Here is an 18,382-nt window from a genome sequence, read left to right as displayed (position 1 = left end):
TTTTCTGCAGAGAAGACATGATAATTTAGAGTAATATATTTCTTAATAAGTATTCTTAAAATTTGAGGTCAAATTTTCTGTAGTCAATGTTCATAATTCAGGAATATGAAAAGAATTTCTAGTTGTTAAAAGAACAATAGTAGGGTGAGTATGCTTTGGGATGTAAATTTCTACTCCCTTTACATATTTCTTTCTTTTTTTCTTTTTTAAGAGATTTTGCTTTAGGTTGCATGCACTCACCAGAGTGAGAGAGAGAGACAGAGATAGAGAGGCAGAAAGACAGAAATCACCCTCCAGGGTAGAGAGCCATGCTGCAATCCCTTCTCCTCCATTCTCCTCCTGGGATCTTGGGCACACATGCACACATGCCCAGCATGAGGTTTAAACCATTAAGTCTAGGACTTAAAGGTGGTTGACCATGTGGGAGTCCAGCGACATAACCATTATGCCATCCACTCATCCCCCTTTTAGACATTTCAAAATAAGATACCCACACATTCTGTGTGCTTCAACTGCAATGAACAATTCTGATATGTGCTATAAATCAGTATCCACAATTTCATATATTGCTCTTAAGTCTCATAATTTGTATAATTACATAATTTAAAAAATTTTGCTAGAGGGCTTGTGTGCTCCCTGGAGACAGACGGAGAAAGTGAGAAAGCACTTCCCCATAGCAGATGGTTATGCCACAGTCCCTTCTCCTTCATCTCTCCTCCTTCTGAGATTTAGGGCACACCCACTGGCACCTGTTGAGTTTTTTAAGCCACCAAGTTGAGATTCAAATCAACAGCTGGTTATGTGGGATCCAGTCACCTTAATCACCAAGTCACCAGTTGGCCCCTTAATTATTTTTATTCCTATGTTTCTAGTGATAATTTGATGTGCATATCTTTAAATGTCCTCTTTACCTTTACCTTCCTTTTCAGATTTTTCAATTCTCTTCTTTTCTAAGAGGAAAAAAACAAGAAATCATTGTCTTTAAATACACAGTTTTCTTAATCTTTGAGTAAATAGCTAAAGATAAGACTGAACACCATGACTGGATGGGTGTCAGAGCTCCACCATTTCAAAAGGTGAGGGGAGTCTCCCTCTCATGTGTGAGAGTATTTTTGGCCTTGCTTGGTAGTTCTGTTTACATTCACTCACCTGTATAACAAAAGTCCCCTGCTTTTTCTTTTTTCTTTCTTTTTGCCCCCCCTTTTTAAAAAACATGTTTTAAAAAGAATGTACTGCAAAGCATGTATTTATTTTAATGTTTAAACTAGAAATAGAAAAAATCCACATTTTTAATTGTTATCTTTAAAAAATAAGAATTTGGTGCATTGGATGTTCAATAAATATACTAATGAATGAAAACAATAACAGGGTTACATAATATCTGCAAGCAAAACTTGGACACAGTTTTCAAAACAGTCTTGATGAGCTGATAATTTCCTTCAACTAGGTTTTTCAGACATGAATAAGAAGGGAACCAAATTTTGACAAGAAATAACCAAGTATATGGTGAGAATGTGACAGGTATTTCATTTAGTTCTCCTAACAAGCCTTTTGGGAAGTCATTATGCTCTTCTGTAGATAAGAGAACTGGGAATTTAAGCAGAAAAGAGAGTTCATAAATGTTGCACAGTTAATCAAACTTACTGCTTCCACAGAGTTATGTTACCACTTCTGTGGAAATAAATATTTACCTGATTCTGTGTCTTCTGATGCTCGTTCTTTAGGAGTTAAGGGATATAATACAAGAAAAAGAATACAAAAGAATTAAAAAAATATTTTAAATATTTCAAAAGCAGACAATTGAACTTATCTTCAGATTTTTAAAAATTTAATCCTGGTAGTGATGACAATAGACACACAAAGTAGGAAAGACATGTAGTGATCATTAATATTTCTGAAAACTAACTAGACATCTATGTTCAAAATAAACCACTCTAGGGACCGGCAGTTAGCGTAATGGCTATGTCACTGGACTCTCACGTAGTCGACTGTGGTTCGTGTCCCGGGGACCCGGTGGCTTAAAAAACTCACGCCAGGCGCGTGTGCGTGCGTGCCCAAGATCCCAAGAGGAGAATGGAGGAGAAAGGATTGCAGCGTGGCCATCCCCCCTGGAGGGTGATTTCTCGCTTTCTGTCTCTCTGTCTCTCTCTGTCTCTCTCTGTCTGGTGAGCGCACGTGCCCTATAGTGAAGACCTCTCAAAAAAATAAAAAAATAAAAATAAATAAATAAATAAAATAAACCACTCTACAGCCTAATCTAAAACTCTCTGTTCAAATATGGTAGAATTAATCTGAGTCTTTTGGACGGTATAATTAAAATTATAAAGCTTTGTTGCATACATTTTTAGTTTGATCTTCACAGATACATGTGTTAATTTATTGAATATTGATTAAAGCAATTTAATGTATAAGTTGCTGTACCAAGAGTAGTTGAATGGGGTTGTGAGATGAAGTTGAAGACTGTAACAGAAACAAACTTAATACGTGGTGACTGCAGTAAAAAATGAGTCAAACAAGTAATAGTATCTGTCTTAACCTAACCCATTATAATGCAGAGACAGCCTCTCTTTTTACTTCTTCAATAAATGTACAGACTAATAAAATATTTATATATAACTTGATTTTTTTTTGAAATCTTTCCCCCACAAACCAGTTCAAGTGAGTATTTCTAGAAAACATACTTCATACTTTGCTTAAGAGAAAGTTTGCCTCAAAAAAAAAAAAAAAAAGAAGAAAGAAAGAAAGAAAGTTTGGGGCCAGATAACGGCACAGAGTTAATGCAGCTGGATCCACATGGGAAAAGTCCTGGATTTGTGCCTTGGAACCACCTGCCTAGGTGGGTATATGTGTTAATTCTTCATTTGAAGAGGTATTTAATGCTATTTATTTACTTGTTAGACATTTTTGCTATAGGACACATGTGCTGACCAGAGAGACAGAAAAACAGGAAGTGAGAATTCAGCTCCAAGGGAGAATGGCCACACTGCAATCCCTTCTCCTCTGTTCTCTTCTTGGAATTCTGGGCATACACACACACATACCCTGTATGACCTTCAAACCACAGAGTCCAGCACTTGAACCATGGTGGGCCAAATGAGAGTTTAGAGCCTACATAACTACACCACTTGGTTGCCCCTCTAATGCAGTCTTAAAAGGTGTTTCTCACAATGATAGCATGGGGATAAATGCACCACTGACTCATTAGAGCAAAGTGAACAAAGGATGAACATGCCGTTGGAGGTGCCTCTCTCCAAACAAATAAATAAACTTTTTAAAAACTATTTTATTTAACTTTATATTTATTGATTTATATATTTATTTTAATTTGACCAGAGAGGGACAGAATGAGAGAGAGAGAGGGTGGGGGAAAGTGGGAAACCAAGCCACCAGGTTTGGAATTTAAACTGCCATCAGCCATGTGGGAGTACAATGGTACAGTGCCCTTAACCACCACGCCCTGTGCCGGCCCTGAATAAATAAATTTTAAAAAAGAGAAATACACATTTTTTTTTTTAGATATCAGTCTTAAAATATCAACCTTTTTTTTTTATAAGACTGATACCTTTTGTTAATAGCCTTACATAACTTTTGAAAATGATTTCTAACATTCAAGAAATATTTATTAAAATATTTTAAAATAATGAAGATGGAGAATAAATAATGTTTCATAAACACAATAGTATTTCTGAATGATTTTATGGTAACATTTCACATTAGCATTCCAGTTTTGACTCTCAACCCTTAATTTTCATAATACTCATCACACTTGTAATAATGTTATAAACTAAATATGCAAACAATTGTCTACAACCCAAAGGTAATATTTACTGTTCTAAGATTGGCATTGAATCCATTCAGAACAAAATTGAACTCTGTCATAATGCTGTTAAGTAACTAGATTAGTCCTCAGCATTTAAAAACTTTGGATACAACTTCTAGATCCACTCTCAATTTAAATGCACCTATTTTTATCCCAGGGTAAAGTCTGAGATGCATTTCAATGATATTAAATAAACAATACATTTTTATCATTGTTTAAAATGTCAAATAAAGCAATGATTCTAAATTGCTAAAAAGACCTTACCTTGAGACTTGGAAAAAATAAGAAAATAAAAAGCTAATATTTAACATTAAATAATTTAGAACAACTACCATGTGCTCTGAATTTTTCTTAAAGCACATATTGATCATCAAAGGATCTTCATGTTGTGTTTACTCAATATATCCTAACAAACAAAAGCAGATAAAAAAGAAAAAGTCTACTTTTTTTATGCAAGTATTAGTTATAATGGTTAATTACATAGATATGACAACAAACATTTTAAGCATTTCTTCACATATACTGAAACAGTGTATGTTTAAAATTAGTGAGTGGAATGCATACAATTTTTGTCAGCCAGGGTTACTTATACTGGTAACAGCATACTAGTTATTACTTCAATAAATATACCACAGTTTTTTACTGCATTTATAATTCAAAGAAATAAAATTTAAACTATGAAATGGCAGTCTCTAAATTTTAAAATGATACACTTACTTGAAATTGTTTTTTGTTTGTCTAAGAAGGAAAACAAAGAAAAGAAAATGAGTGACAATTTTCTGTTTATAGGGAAAGTATTAGCCCTGTTTCTGTTTTTTTTTTTTTTTTTTTCCTTCTCTTTCTCTAGCCAAGCTAGAAATAAGGCTGTTAGAGTTCAGATAATTGTTTGTCCCCTAAGGTTTATGTTTTATAATTTGTTCTTAGTGGATAGTGATTGGATGTCTCTCCAAAACTTTAGTTGTATTGTAAAGGTGTCAAGTGAAAACTTAATCCCTTCATGATGTCCCACCATGAGTAGGAGCTCTCTGGATTGAGTTTTTTTTTTTTTTTTTTTTTTTTTTTTAAAATAATAATAGTTGGAGGTTTTTTGATTGGTTTTTTTTTTTTTTTTTTTTTTTTTTTTTTTAAAGATAATTTTGCTATAGGGTGCATACTCGCCGGAGAGATAAAGAGAAAAAGCAAGAAATCTCTCCCTGGGGGAATGGCCACACTGCAATCCCTTCTCCTTCATTCTCCTCTCAGGATCTTGGCATGCATGTATATGTATCTGGCATGAGTTTTAAGCCACCAGGTCCAAAATTCAAACCACGGTCAACTACATGAAAGTCCAGCGACATAACCATCACACCACATGCTGGTCCTAAGTTCTAGTGTGTACATAAGAAAAAATAGGCAGACAGAGGCTTCATGCGTAGAGACTACACACTACTTGGCTCAAAAATTATGTATTCCACTATTTTCTGATAACTTCAGACTTTGCAGCTACCAGAAATGTGAGTCAATAAACTTCTGTTTCATTATAATTTACCAGTGTCAGGTATTTCTGTTAGCAATGCAATAGCAGACTAAGAAAGGGGTTAACCATATTAAGATGCGTTATAGAGACATATTTTTGTATAATTTTTAAGTAAATTATTCAGTGTGTTCTTCATAGAACACTTGTAAAGCTTGAGGCTCTCTTGATTTCTTTTTTAAAAATTATTGTTTATTTATTTAATTCCACTTGTTGTTGTTATTTTTTAATTTGACCAGAGAGAGACAGTGAGAGATAAAGGGAAAGTGAGAAAGCAAGCTGCCAGGTCCAGGATTCAAACTGTGGTTGACCATGTAGGAATCCAGTCCTTTTAAACACCATATTACCTGCTGGCCCCAGGATCTTTTGATCTTTTTATCCTTATAAAAACATATATTTAATTTAATGTGATATAAATCACAATAATATAAATTTTCTTTTTCTGAATGGCACAAAATTGCAAATTCTGTCACTACCTTTTCAGAATATAAATTAATTAATGTTAACAACTTAAACTCTCCAATTCATTATTTTGAGTGAAGAATTCATTATACAATCTCAGAAAGAATAAATAGGTGGTAAGTGAAGATTTGTATTATAGGAACATGTTCTGTTTTTCAGCAATATATAGTCCTCTTAAATTATTCATTAAAAATATTAATTTTGCAGTCTTACACCTAAGATTGTCATTATTATAAAAAAGTAGGCAATATTTGGCTATGATTGTATACAATTTGAAACATTCATAATTAGCTAAACTAACATATTAACAGTGAGAAAATTAATTCATATAATTTTACAGAGAACAATAAGGAATATTTATTGAAAAATACATTGAATATGCCTTTTCCATAAAACAGTCTACTTAAAAGAATTGTACTCCACAGATAACATGTCTAGATAATAAGATATATTTATATAAAGTACATATTTATTTATATAAAGTATTTATATATTTATATAAGTAAACTGTACAATTATAAAATGGAATATAATTAATAACAAAACTTTTAATGTACAGATATGAAAAAATCTTCAAGATATGTTCTTAAATAGAAATATGTAAGAACAGAATTATTTATACTATGTCATGATTTATGTAAGACAAAGAAAAGGAGGATACATAAACGTATGTATCTGTATTCAGAGTCTTCAAAACATTTATTAAAAGTGGTTATTAGGAAATAACTAAGCATAGATGTTTTAAAATTTTGCATCAAAACAAATACATACATTTTCCCATGAACTTTAAAAAATACCCATCTATAAACTGTTGAAAGCACAAGTTTAAAAAATAGCAGTAATTACCTAGTGAATATTATTGTATATTTTTGAAACGGGAACAGGTAAAATAGGAAAATAGATAGATAAAACCTTTTTAAAGAAAATATATCAATGTGAAATTCACAATTAAGGGAATTTATTATGAATAATTTGAAAGGCTATTTAAAAACTATCAACAGTAGGGACTAGCATGTGGCGTAATGGTTACATCCCTGCACTCACAAGTAGTTTACCATGGTTCAAGTCCTGGGCCTGGCGGTTTAAAACTGGCAGTGAGTGTGTGTGCATGCCCAAAGTTTCAAAAGGAGAATGGAGAACAGATTGCAGCGTAGCCATCTCCCCTGAGGAGGGTGATTTCTTCCTTTCTGCATCCGTCTCTCTCTGTCTCTCCAGTGAAAGCACATGCAAGAATCTTTCATAACTAACTAAATAAATAAATAAAACCTATCAACAATAAATGAACTCCATCAGTATGATAAATTATGTTAATATTTAAAAACAATGGAATTCTGAATTCTGAATATTCAGGAAGGACCTTGTGAATTATAAATACAAATCTAATTTAATGTTTTTATATTATGGTAGCATGTTCAGTCAAATAATACCAGTTTTTAAATCAGATGAATTATATTATACTGAAAAAACCCACAAGACTAAACAGAACCAGGGAAAAAAAATGAAAAACACTTGTATGTGTTGCTTTAATTTTTAATTTAATAAAAATTGTGACTTTAGATAGAATGTAAACCCCAAAGGCAAAAATACCTGCTTTTACAGAGGGAAGTTCTTTTTCTTGATGTTCAGCTTTTTCTAGAAAGAGGAATGAAAACTTATTACCAATCTGTGAGTACTTTGTGCATCAAGCATTTTTTTAAATTTATGTATTTGCAGACAACACTCAGTTTACATGTCAGACACGTCCCCAAACTCATTTTCATGTAACTTGTAACACAAAAGGCATGTTGGTATGGAAACACATTATAAACAAGGTTAGCTTAGGACAAAAGGCTTTCTCCTTTTTAGCTGAAAGAGAGTACTAGAGTTCTGACTAGGCTGGGGTCGTGCAGTCTATACATAAGAATATGGATATGCTGAAAAGGAGAATAAGAAGATTTCTTCTTTCTTTGGATTGAGTCCTTGGGGCTATTTAAAAGTAGGTGATATTTGACTTAAAAATTTCACCAACTCCTCTTTTTGTCTCTAGGACTCCTAGTTCCCTTCTTGTCAGGTCAGGAGCAATTTAGTGCTGGATATCAGTTTGCTATTAAAAAATTAACCTATATTCATTCTATGCCAGAGAGTGCCACATTTTGTATTTTTATGGTCCTGTACGACCCTCCTTTTACAGGTCCAACTGGAATTCTCAGAACGGAATCTTAACTAATCCTAGGACATGAGGAATGAAATCACAATTTAGAAGCAATTGGCTTCCCACTCAAGCTCTCTGAAAACGTATTTAAAATTTTTAAAGAGATTTCTTTAATAAAAATTAAATTTAAAATCAAGCTACGATGAATAAAGGAAAAAAATAAAATTAAGCTATGTGGTGACACTGTTCTGTGATGCTGGACTCACATGGGAACGTCTCAGGTCTTTGTCCTGAGGCTTCTCTGGACATGCTGGGTGTGTATGCACATCCTTGTGATGTGGGCTGAGACGGGGGGAGGGGGAGGTGAATCATGGCCTGAGGACCATTTTGGGGATAACTTTCTCTTTCTCTCTCACTAAAGAAATAGATAAATGAACTTTAATGAAGCCATGTAGGGAGGGATATCATGAATGAAACTGAGGATATTTGTAAATTGAGCAGATTACTGGAGCAGACCTAGTGTTAGGTCTTCCTCATGACCTCTGGTGTTAGTTCCTCTGAGCTGTTCTTGATGTTTGCCTGGCTTTTCTTTTCCTCACTTCTGAACCTGGAGATGCTCTAAGACTACTGCTGCTTTTCCCCCAATATCATACACCAGTAGTGAAAAAGGTGTGAAATTGTGGGTTTTCTAATGACTTTAGGCTTACTAGATATGTGTATATCGGGGATTGACAGCATTCAAGAATAAACTTGCATTAACCGAGTTTCCATAAATGTTAATATTAAATAAACATGCAAAATAACAAAGTTCAATAGTAGTCAAGCTATTAAATATATAGACATATAGCGATAGATATAGATGCAGATATAGATATTTCTTTCTTTCTTTCCTTTTTTTTTCCCCCCATAGAACACATGCCAGAGAGAGAAGTGAGAGATCACATTCCGGGGGGGGCAGGGGGGGATGACCACATCACAATCACTTCTCTATTCTTTTCCTGGAATTTGGGGCATGCATGCAAACATGACCAGAGTGATTTTCAAGCTGCCAGATCTGGGGCTCAAACCATATTTGACCATGTGGGAATCCCGCACCTTAATCATCCCAACACCTGCTGGCTCCATCTATTAAATTATCTTAACAGCACCACAAAGAAATAATAAAAGTAATAATAATATAAATATGTATTCAAATATATATCACAGTTTCTATGAAATGAGTATGCTTTAACTAGGCTCCATACACATGGCATTGTATTTCTTAAACTATTTATATGACCTCCTAAATGGTCTCCCACATGTATCATTGACCTTTGTACTATTTGTCTTACAGAAGCCAGAATTTGACCAACAAACACTCAAACCTTAATCTAAGCTTGTACTTCACAAACGTAGATCATTCAAAGATTTGTATCACAATTTTGACACATTGATGGATGCTTTTACAACCTATATGACAATGGGCAAATGTTTATGCTTTATTTAGCCCAATAGTCACCTTCAAACTCCTGCCCTCATAATCTCTGTGTCACACATGTATAGTAAAATGCAGAATCTTAAGTCCATCATCATGAGGAAATTTCATGATTTTAATAGACAAATGGCAAAGTGATTACAATTTTATGGATTTCTAAATGTCACAGTCTATCTATGGCATAATTAATGCAGCTTAAAGAAAGGAAATTAGTTCGTAACACTGACAACTGTGTATCGTTTAATTTTCTTTCATCACTCATTCTGTATGTTTGAAAGGTTATTGACCTAACTTCTTACTAATAGTAGTTTTTAGCTTATGTGGACTTGCTTAATATTAATAACAGTGATACAACATCCAGATACTTCTTCTACAGAGTTAGAATGAATCATTAATTAGTATTGAAAGACACGGTGTTAAATCAAAGCCACAGCAATAACATTAATTTTTCACTAACACAGGTAATTAGCCATAGGCAACACTAAAAAACAGCAATTAAAAACATAAGCTAATTGTTATAATTGAAACATTTAAGCAACAATTCTCAGGTTTTACTCTTTTTATGTCTTACTTTCTGGTTTGGGCTTGACTGTGGAGAACAGAGGGAAGTAGATGGTACAGATGAGCACAAACCATGAAAAAATAACTTTTCAGAATTTACATTGAATCTTCCCACGTTTTATATTCTTCCCTTAGGTTAAGCTTAACTTATTTCCTCTGAGCACTATTTCACTGTCAGCAAATACATTAATGAAACAGCTTAGTGAAAAACTTGATGCACATAAAATTAGAAGCAATCTAAATATGTTGGACACAAATACATCGAGCTAGTTTTTTTCATAATCCTCATTCTTTAACTGGAGATCATTAGGAAGTCATTAAAAGCAACTTAGGGTACAAATTAGAGGGATTTTTTTTCTAAGGAAATTGGGCAATGGTAGGAAGAGAGCACAATGGTCATATGAGAGATAATGTGAACATGGCCTCATGAGTTTCTTAAGAAGCAATAATCTGGCCATTTAAATAAATAATTAGTTCTCTACTGAGCTCTATTATACTTTCCTCCAAGAAACTGTATTTAAATCTTAATTACCTGATTATATCGGTTAAAGGAGAAAAAAATTACTTCACAGACCTTTTCTTTTAGAATAATTATTAGTAAGAGATAAGGCAGTAGGGTTTCCGTCTTGGAATCAAGATGGAGTCAGTATGAAAGATGTCAATTAAATTGAACTCAGTAGCTGTTTTCTACATATAGGAAAGACTCCAGAATTGCAAGGATGTGTGCGATCTTAATTTTTTTCTCACATGGAGTAATAAGGGATAGATTGATCATTTTTAAAGGACTAGAGGGTGCATTTGATGGCCAGAGAAAGACAGAGAGACAGAGAGAGTGAGAGGAGAAAGCACTCTACAATGGTCATGCCACAATCCTGACTCCATTTCTCCATCTTGTCAGGAGTTTGGGGGCATGAATCTGCATGCACACAGTATGTTTTTTTTTCCAAGCTACTGGGGCAAGATTTTGACTGTGGTCAGATATGTGAAATCTATTCCATTAACCACTAGGTCATGGACCTGTTCAAATATAGGCTGATTTTAATACTGTATGGTCTGTTGATTTTTCTTTAAGGCAGTCTTAAAAAGTTATCCATATATATAACTCTTAATGAAGATCCTGAGAAAGAAAATTATTCCAGCTGATTTATAAACAGCAAAAATTTTCAGTTCTCTGTGACTTTCAGATTCGAGAAAATGTGATTTGAAAATTAATGAAATACATAAGAGTACATGGTAATAAATACATTACATAGATAACTATAAACCAAAAATTTCACATGTAAATTTAAGTCAATCACACTTCATAATAAATAAAGTATATCTCTCTAGCTTTTGTTATTTTTAATAAATAATTTTGAGTGTATCTTTATAAATTGCAGAATTAATAATCTTATAATTTATGGCACCAAAAGTCTACATACTTTGGACAAGATGTGTGTACCTAACCACAAAACATAAAATTAATACACAAAAGCAAAATATAAAATATCTTATTTACCTGTTTTTTCTATTGTGACAGTTTTTACCTGCTTGAGGACTTTCTCTTCTGTGATAGGAAGAAATGTTAACACAAGTAGAAATTTTGAATGCATCAATATAAAATGGTGACATATATGCTTCAACCTGGCTATTTTATATTTATTTCAAAATAACAATAAGGCCAAGGAAAGCTTATTTCCCCTGTAAAATGGCAAATACTATGTCATATTCAAATTGGATGGAAACACAAGGAAAATTCATCTGAGATATCCTGTATAGCTGTCTCACCCCATAGCTTTCCTAATTTAAATTATTCCCTAACCTGTGGGTAAAAACCCTATCATTTGCCTTCACTGTATTTCACTGTGATCTGCGCAATGCTGCTGTAAATATATATTTGTGTGTATATGTATATTTATGTATATATACCATTTTCATTATTTAATTGGAATAAAAAGAAGCAATTCTAAGTTTTGTGTGTGTGCAGACACTTCCCTATGAATGCAGGATTAGCCAAGGAACTCAGATTTTTTATGGTCTGAAACTGGGGTAAAACAAATGTGGTGCATTTATGGGATGTCCTCTGTCCTTTATGGTCATCAAAGAGATTTAAGTCTATGAGATTATTACCATGATTCTATATAAAATTAAATTTTTCAAGTATTCAGCCTTGGAAGTGAAATAGCTAGTCAAATATTCTACTTAGAAAGTTCCACTGGGTAACAGAATGTAAAAAACATGGGGATTATAACTCAAGGAAGAGTTACGGCTAGAAAACTGCATTTGAACCAAGCTCAGCTGACTTCTCACTCTGTATTTCACTGTAAAATGGCTAACATTTGAGACACAAGAAAATAACAGTTTCATTGTTGACTTAATTGGGGTTTTAAAAATTGTTTCTAAGGTTTTGCTTGTGTCAGTACAGACAACTATTTTCAACTCCCCACACTCCAGTCCTGCTTTCTTGATTTCTATACTTTCTGTTATTGGCGACCCCTATTATTTAAACCATAGGTAAATCGATCAAGGCTACTCAAATCCATTCTATATAATTTTCTGAATTACAATTTTAGAAATATAACCAAAATGTTTCTTGAGATTGGTTTTTAGAAAATATGTTTTTAACTTTTCAGAGATTCTGGCCTAATCAATAGTCACAACAATGGGTGAAAACTTCAGCCTGGGATGAGGGATGATATTCTACAGACTAACCGAAGCTTCAATAGCCTCAAATTTAAATTAGTATTTAAGTACCTTGAATAAAAACCTAAAGTTTCTCATTCTGTATCCCTTTTTTACAGGCAGAATACATTAGTTCATCTCTACTTTCTCCAAAATTCAAGACCAAAAGAAAAAACGGAAACAAGCATAAGGAGAATAAATACAGAAAGAGGCAAAGAGAAATGCTGATTTCTTCAGCAATCTTGGGATTCGGAGAGTCTAAAATGACCACATTTGAACGAGCTGATCTGTATTATAAGTTTTCTAAGACTGTCTTGCCCAAAACAGAACAAAAAGCAAAATATAAAGCCTGTTTATCTGAGTCATGGCAAGTGTTTCACGTGCTAAGCTGATTCTCAGATAGGAAGTGATAACTAGTGTCTACGAGTTACATCTGACTAGTCAAGTTCTAGGTACAAGAGATATTGGGAAGATGGCTAAAATTGAAGATGTTCTAGAAAATGATGACTTAATTTTAGATTTGCCTTCTAAACTCTTTTTTTCACCTAAAACTAGGATTTGCGAGATAATTTGATACTACAAATACCACCTGGAAAATACCTGGTTTACCATGAGAAATAGTCTTTTCAGCTTTCACTATGTCTTCTTCTAAAAAAAAGAAAAGAAAAAAAAATTTTTTTTTCAAGTATTTAGAAACTTTATAAATTAACATAGGATGAATACTCTCTGTGAGTTAGGTCTATGATTTGACAAATGAAAAATACCTATTATAATAGACTTAGACAAATGTGTCCATGGAGAAAGAAATATTCCTAAATGTTTTATTTCATGTTTGTTTATGTGAAAAATTTATACAAAAGGCTCTGGTTTCTGAGAAAAAAAATACCAAGAATTTTTATTTACATTTAAGAAACTAAAATTTCCCAAACATAGTCTGTAATAAATCATAAATATAAGAGAATATATCAAAACAGAAACTATTTCAAAACTACTTATAAAAATTTTATGTAAGTGTTATAGATAAAATTAATATACATACTGTGTATTTGTGCCTTTTCAGGTGAAGCTTAAAAAGAAAACATATATTTTCGTTAAAAAAATAAAAATTGTTAAATTACCTGCAAAAATGTAGCATTTAACAAAAACAAATGTAAGTTTTAAATGATTCTAATCCTAACTAACTTTCAATGGCATTGGGCTTCTGTTTAAAAAAAAGGGAAACATAAAACTTGTGTATATCTGGTAAAACATACTAACTCGCAGCAAGTTAATATAATCAAGAAAATAAATAATTAGATAGTAATTGATGAGCCCTGTTACATTACAAATATATTACTTACAAAAACAACTAGAGTCAAGTGGTCAGGCAAATTTTGGAGAAAATTAAAATGGTGAGGTAGTACTATATGTATGTCTAGATTTGGATTACTGAGTTTTTGTATTTGGAAGAATCTTGCAATTTAATTTTTTATTATAAAGAAATAGCTTGCATGGAGCTGGAGGGTGTTTATGAATTTGCCTTAGGTTAAGAGCTAGTTGCTATCAGAATTGGGATTTAGACACTACTTAGCACAGTAAACTTGGAAAGGTCAACCTGCTTTTAGGTCAATGTTAGCTCTTAATAAAACTATAGCATTAGTTTGAGACAATCTTTTCGTAAGAGCACTAAGGGTCTGAAGCAAATCGGAAATGGGGCAGAATCCTAGCTGTGAGATACATTAACTTGAAAATTTGGGGAAAGACAACTTATTTTGGGGGCTTGAGCTATTGAACTATTTTTATCGATGTTAAATATGGGTCCCACATTGTTGAGTATGGTTCAGTTCTGAACTCAGCAGCTTGAAAATCACACCAGGCACGTGTGTGTGCACACACTAGGGAGAAAACAGTTAAATGGTGATAAAAGCAAAGATTGGAGGGATGAATCTACAAACCAAGGAACACCCGGATTGCTGGCAAAGATCAGAACCTAAAAGAGGCATGGAAGGATTCTCCTCTACAGATCTGAGAGAGCCCTGCTCTCCCAGCTCCTTGATTTGGGACATCTACTTTTCAAGACTGTCTGAGACTAAGTTTCTGTTGTTTTCATCCACCGGTTTGTAGTATTTTATTATAGCAGCCCTCTACCACTAACACAGTGAGTAAACATGGACCAACATTTTTAACTGTTTTCAGAATCAGATTGCTGAGTGCTCTTTAGGGGAAAAGAAAAATCTGCTACCTACTGCAGCCCTAAAACACATTCTTCTGACTCATTGTATCCTGGAATTAACAAGCATAATAATCAGGAATCGGGAAAAGTTGGTTTTGTAGGAGGAAACTCAGTCAATTTTTTCTTTGGAACCCCGTAAATTTCTCAGAATTTACCTATGTGAATGTGTGTATTTTTCCCCCCTAGGAACACATAGAATACATAAATGTATATTTGTTTGTTTTATTTTTCAAACCTGTAGATAAAATTTAGTATAATATTTGTACTAGACATAACATTTACAAATAGATATTATACTATTTGTTATGAATATAGAATACAAATTATGACACTCTACATAAAATATACATACCTGGCTTCTCCCCTTTTTTTACTTGTGGTTCTAAACACATAGATAAATATTAATAAGGATTATATAAAGATATTTTCAGTAATCATGCATATTTCTTTTATATATTATTCATTGTTTTTTAATCACTATATTAATTTCCTTTTTCTATGACTATGGAAAATTAATGCAAACAGACAAGTAAAGGTTTCTCACTCTCATTCACAAAAATAATTGTTTTGAGAAAAAAATTAAAGTGCAAGCTAAAATTTTTAATAACGATATAAGAAAAGATATTGTTAGTTTGTGCCTTCAGTCAAGGAGGAAGGAAATTTTCAGTATTTTCCAAGAAATAGAATAATAGGCATATGGTCTACACAAAATGTTTAAACTTTTGACTTTTAGAAAAATATTCAATGTGGAATCAGAGGATATATAAAAGCATGCATTTAAGATTAGATTTATTTATTTATTTATTTGCCATGCATATGACATACGTGGAGGTTTAGGCTTGGCTTCTTTGCCTGGAAAAAATTTTAAAATTGTTAAAGACTGAGTTGAGTATACTATTCTTATTAAATTTACACTATTGAATATGATAGATGGTCATATATTTGATAATCAAAATCAACCATATAGACCCCACTATCCTCCTTTACTGACATTTTTTAGTATACGTAATTTCATATCAATGGCCAAGTTACTAAATGAAAAAACATTTTAAATAAACTCGTAGTTTAACTTTATTGGACTATTAAAAATAATTTGCTCACAAACTCTTGTGAGATACTTTCTTTCACCTAATATTAAGAAAGAACACAGACATTTTACTTTGAGAAAATGGTTGAAACCGTTTATTATCCAATATGAAAAAACTAAGACTACTTTCTTTTAATTTTTATAGAGCAAAAGTTACAGAAGGTTTTTTTAAGAGAGAACTTCACTTTTCTTTGTCTGTTAAATGTTTCTTCCCTTTGCCGCACCCACTCTCTCTCTACCACCCACACTCTACCACCTACTTCCGTCGTTTACAGTCTCTGGTATAATCTCCACTACTTTATCTTTGGATCTCTCCATCTCTGCCATAGAGTGTAGACAGTCATCATATATTGGATGGGGATATATTTTTAAAAATCTGGCTCATGGGAACCAGCAGTTAGCGTAATGGCTATGTCGCTGGACTCCCACGTAGTCGACGGCGGTTCGCATCCTGGACCCGGTGGCTTAAAACTCACGCTGGTCGCGTGTCCGTGCGTGCCCAAGATCCTGAGAGGAGAATGGAAGAGAAGGGATTGTGGCATGACCATCCCCTCTGGGGGGTGATTTCTCGCTTTCTGTCTCTCTGTCTCTCTCTGTCTGTCTGGCAAGCACACTCGCCCTATAGTGAAAATCTCTCCAAAAAAAAAAAAAAAAATCTGGCTCTCTTCACATAGCATTAAGTCTTCTATATGTATTGATTTGTAAGAAGTATTTATTTAATTTTATTTATTTATCATTATTATTCAATTTAACCAGAGAGAGAGAGAGAGAGAGGGAGAGTGAGAAAGCAAGCCACTATGTCTGGGACTCAAACCATGATTGGCCATGTGGAAGTCCAGCACCTTAACCACCACACCATATCCATTTTGAATCAAATGATAGGGTCTCATTGTTTCTTTCTTTCTCTCTTTCTTTCTTTTGTTCTTTCTTTCTTTCTTTTTTTAAGAGAGAGAGAGATTTTTGCTATAGGATATGTGTGCTCATCAGAGAGACAGAGAAAGAGAGACAGAAAGTGAGATCATTCCACAGGGGTGACAGCCACACTGCAATCACTTCTCCTCCACTCTCCTCTCACAAGAGGAGTCAACTACATGAAAGTCCAGTGATGTGACCATTGTGCCATCTGTTTGTCCCATGATTCTTATTGTTTCTTATGGCTGAGTAATATTCCATGGTCTATTGTTTCCATTTCCATTAAAATTATCAATACTATTGCACTTTTCAACTTCCATTTAATAATTAATTCACTATAACCTAGTATTTATTCCCACCATTTTATTTATCTGTTCTCTCTGGTCACCTATCCCCTACTACTTGCTGAGACCAATGGACGTATTCAATCATATGGATACCTTTCTTTTTTTCCAATTCTTGATCACTTTGTTTCTGGGAAGAGTAAACATATCATACCCTATTTTAATGAGATATACATATGCATGCATTCCCAAGATCCCAAAAGGGGAATGGAGGAGAAGGGAATGTGGCCCGGCCACCCACAGTTGGGGGAGCGGGGAGTGATTTCTTGCCTTTTGTCTCTCTGTCTCTCTCTCTGTCTTTCTGGAGAGTGCACATGCCCTATAGCAAAAAACTCTCCAAAAAAAAAGAAAAAGAAAGAATCAAATTAATCACTTGACATAATCCTCTAAGAAACATGCACAGGGACCAACAGTTGGTGTATTGGCTATGTCACTGGACTCCCACGTAGGTAGTTGACCGCAGTTCGCATCCGGACCCGGAGGCTTAAACTCATGCCGGGCGCGTGTGCGTGCATGCCCAAGATCCTGAGAGGAGAATGGAGGAGAAAGGATTGTGGTGTGGCCATCCCCCCTTGGGGAGTGATTTCTCGCTTTCTGTGTCTCTGTCTCTCTCTGTCTGGCTGGCTAGCGCATACACCCTATAGCAAAAACTTCTTTAAAAAAATGCACAAAAATGCATTAAAAACATGAAGCACACACACACATACACACACACACACACAGAATTGCATGTCAAAGTGAGAGTGCTACTCATTCATAAGACTAGGTTGTGATAAACACTGGATAGCTGTCTATTTTCACAAAGATGTGTAATTATGAGATCAGGCTTTCAGAACTAGTTGTAGAAGTCCACACACCCAATATTTTGTAAATGCAACCATATTGGAAATAAATTTTTGCAGTTATAATAAAATGGAGATTATTAATCTGGACCCAAACCAATATGATTCCTGTCCTTATAAGAAGAGGAAAAGAGGGACCAGCAGTTAGCGTAATGGCTATGTTGCTGGACAGTGGATTGCCCAGACCCGGCAGCTTAAACTCACGCTGGGCTCCTGTGTGTGCTTGCCCAAGATCTCGAGAGGAGAATGGAGGAGAAGGGATTGTGGCATGGCCATCTCTCCTGGGGGGTAATTTCTCACTTTCTGTCTCTCTATCTCTCTCTGTCTGTCTGGCGAGCGCACACGCCCTATAGCAAAAAAAAA

At 33.9% G+C, this 18,382-nt stretch overlaps 2 protein-coding genes across 2 annotated transcripts in view; both read right to left on the bottom strand.

Moving 5' to 3' along the window:
- Nucleotides 1-1,563, bottom strand: part of LOC114004580 (triadin-like) — a 30,217-nt gene extending 28,654 nt beyond the window's left edge. Inside the window, exon 1 of the mRNA XM_027765568.1 lies at nt 1,545-1,563. Coding sequence (XP_027621369.1) covers nt 1,545-1,563 — 19 coding nt within the window. The remainder of the gene's footprint in view (nt 1-1,544) is intronic.
- A 91-nt stretch (nt 1,564-1,654) lies between these two features.
- Nucleotides 1,655-16,239, bottom strand: LOC106736346 (triadin-like). Its single transcript, XM_027765567.1, has 10 exons — nt 16,182-16,239; nt 15,660-15,686; nt 15,187-15,216; nt 13,662-13,688; nt 13,223-13,270; nt 11,460-11,507; nt 9,972-9,989; nt 7,383-7,427; nt 4,538-4,558; nt 1,655-1,718 (listed from the first exon to the last, which is right to left on the bottom strand). The coding sequence occupies exons 1-10, from the start codon at nt 16,237-16,239 to the stop codon at nt 1,663-1,665; spliced, it is 378 nt and encodes a 125-aa protein (XP_027621368.1). The 3' UTR covers nt 1,655-1,662.
- Nucleotides 16,240-18,382: the final 2,143 nt, after the last annotated feature.

Source organism: Tupaia chinensis, unplaced genomic scaffold, assembly GCF_000334495.1.
Source record: "Tupaia chinensis unplaced genomic scaffold, TupChi_1.0 Scaffold138683_1, whole genome shotgun sequence".
Lineage (NCBI taxonomy): Eukaryota > Metazoa > Chordata > Mammalia > Scandentia > Tupaiidae > Tupaia > Tupaia belangeri.
The sequence above is the reverse complement of the archived record's forward strand: the minus strand, read 5'-3'. Positions and strand labels throughout refer to the sequence as shown.

Coding starts and splice junctions, on each gene's coding strand:
- LOC106736346 (XM_027765567.1), bottom strand. CDS start 16,239: ATGGAGAGATCCAAAGATAAAGTAGTGGAGATTATACCAGAGACTGTA. Junction 13,689..15,186: donor AAAAAAAGGGGAGAAGCCAG/GTATGTATATTT, acceptor TTTCTTTTTAAG/CTTCACCTGAAAAGGCACAA. Junction 1,719..4,537: donor CAAACAAAAAACAATTTCAA/GTAAGTGTATCA, acceptor TAACTCCTAAAG/AACGAGCATCAGAAGACACA.